The following is a 2,396-nucleotide window of genomic DNA, read 5'->3' as shown; positions in this document are numbered from 1 at the left end:
CAGAGGGAGCCAGGCCCCAGCTGGTCCCGTGCCTGGCCACCTCCCTCCGGGCCTCAGAGGACAGATGTGAGTGAGCCCCACATGGGTTCTAAGGCACTAGCCTGCGGTGGGCCCTCTGGAGGGGTGGTGTGAGCATGGGAGGTGGGGGGTGAAGACGGAGGGAGGGGCTATGACAGTCATTGAAGGGACATGGTCCAAGTCTACAGCGAGCCCCGTGCTCCCCCCCCAGGCCCTGCCCAGACCCCGCTGAGCCTGGGAAACCCACGACAGTGACCCCAAGTGCTGGGGCTTGTCCCTGCGTTCATGTCCCCGTGCCCACAGCGCCCTGAGCCTCCGGGCGGGGCAACAGAGGAATGTCTGCAGTGAGGACTTTGGGGGGCAGGGAGGTGGAGTCAAGATTACTTCACTTCTCTCAGCCTGTTCCCTCCTGTTTCCCAGGGGCTGGGGGCTGTGGGGACACAGGAACCAGGAAAGGCCTGAGGGCCCCACGCCAACACTGACAGAGCGCCTGCCCCTACGAGACACCGAGACACCGTGCGGACTCCCTGCCCCGGGCCTCTCCCTGCGGAACCCCGCACATCGCATCGGCATAGACCCCGGGTCAGGACGCCCGAGGGCTCGGCCTGCCGCTCTGGGAGGACACACGTTTCTCACAGGAACGCAGCCCCGCCCAGCCTCACCCTTGTCCAGGAGCTGGTTGAAGAGCAGGGTGCTGGAGAAGAAGAAGAGGTAGGCCAGCACCTGGGACACAATCTCGGGGTGCACCTGGGCCTGCCGCAGGAGGTCCAGCGTGGCCTGGTAGATGGACACGACGCGGCGCAGCTCCTCGGGCAGCTGGGGGGCCTGGCACCAGCTCTCCCGGGGCTCCGTCTGGAAGGGGGGGCACTCCAGCAGGGCCGGGAGGCAGACGTACAGGGACTGGGGGAGAAGACACCAGCAGCGTTGGCAGGGCCAGGGCACAGGCCTCGGGGGGCGGTGTGTGGGGTGTTCCCTGGGGCTCCCACAGAGCTGCCTGGGCCTCTGGGGGCTCAGTACAAGCTCCTGTGAGAGGTGCAGGTGACATTGACCCGGGGGCACAAAGGATCTAGCGAAGGGCCCACAGACGCCCTGAGCATCGGGGGGCGGGGGGTGCCAGGGAGGTGGGACACGCGGGCGCACCTTGGAGACGTAGTACACGCACTGCTGGAAGGCGTACAGGATCACCTCCTCCAGCTCCGCCATGGCCTCCTCGCTGGCCGAGAGCGCGCAGGAGAACACGGACTCCGTGGAGCCTGCGGACACGCAGCTCAGTTACCACAGGGGCTCCCCTCGCTGCCGGGCCTCCCAGGAGCACAGGCCGCGCCCTCAGAGGCCCGCCCTGGACACGCCTGGACACGCGGCCCTTCCCCTTCGAGGGCTAGGCCTCCTGCCCCCAGGGGTCTCCCCAGAGCCGGGCCTTCAGGTTTCGGGGACCTGGCGGGGTCTCCTCAGCCTCCCCAGGCAGCGCGAGGGGCCCAGATCGGGGGCAGCAAGAGGCTCTAGGAGGCTGCCGGCTGCCGTGTTCGTCCTCCAGACGCTCAGGCCTCAGACTCGCAGCGGCCGCTGCTGCACGGAGCGCGCAGAACAGACATGTTTCACAGCCACTCGAGCCAGCCGGGCGCCGAGAAGCCAGCCGCAGGCCCCCCTCGGAGGGCGGGGCCCAGCCCGGGCCGCCTCGCTGCCAGCCACCCTCTGTGCGCCTGCGGCACCCACGGAGCACAACACGACAGCTCCCAGCAGACGCCCCCCCGGGCCCTGCCGTCACGGAAAACCTGCACACGCGCCTGTGCGGCGGCTCTGCTGGGGCCTCACACCCGGAGCCGTTGTGAGCTGTTCTGAGCATCAAGGCCCCGTCCCTCCCTCCCGTGCTGGCTCCCAAGGCCCGGGACCGAGGCCCCCTCTGAGCACCTGAGGAGCCCCCAGATCGACAGGCGCTGGGCAGAGCCGCAAAGACTTCCAGGAGGATGTGAGTGGGTGACACACACCCCCCAGCGGCTGCTCCCGGCCTGAGGGGATGAGGGCTCCGGGAAGAGCCTCGCACACAGACTGTGGGAACGACAGCGACTTCCCAGCTTCCGGGACAGGACGTCTCTGCTCAGAGTTCTTCCCACAGGCGCTTCCGCTGCGCTGGAGGCCGAGGCCGCCTGACCTCGCCTTCCCCTCTGACGCTGGTTTTCCTCTGAGCTCTCCAGAGCCTCCGCCGCTCGGGGCCCTGTCTGCTTCCCGCCCACCTGGCCCGCAGGGTGCACAGAGGCGACCCTCTCTCCGCACCCACCGGGCTACTCGCAGCTGGGCTGCCCCCCAGAACGAGCTTCCTCTGAGGCGGGAGGGGCAGCTAAGCTGTCGCCCCAGCTTCCCCAGAGAAAGCCGGACGCGGC

General features: G+C 68.8%; 1 protein-coding gene across 1 annotated transcript in view; it reads right to left on the bottom strand.

Moving 5' to 3' along the window:
* LOC102762072 overlaps nt 1-2,396 on the bottom strand; it is a 43,360-nt gene that overhangs the window by 5,652 nt on the left and 35,312 nt on the right. Inside the window, exons 5-6 of the mRNA XM_015565150.1 lie at nt 1,159-1,271; nt 113-918 (exon numbers count right to left, since the gene is read on the bottom strand). Coding sequence (XP_015420636.1) covers nt 113-918; nt 1,159-1,271 — 919 coding nt within the window. The remainder of the gene's footprint in view (nt 1-112; nt 919-1,158; nt 1,272-2,396) is intronic.

Source organism: Myotis davidii, unplaced genomic scaffold, assembly GCF_000327345.1.
Source record: "Myotis davidii unplaced genomic scaffold, ASM32734v1 scaffold399, whole genome shotgun sequence".
Taxonomy (NCBI): domain Eukaryota; kingdom Metazoa; phylum Chordata; class Mammalia; order Chiroptera; family Vespertilionidae; genus Myotis; species Myotis davidii.
Note: the sequence above shows the minus strand (reverse complement) of the source record. Positions and strands in the feature narration are given on the sequence as shown.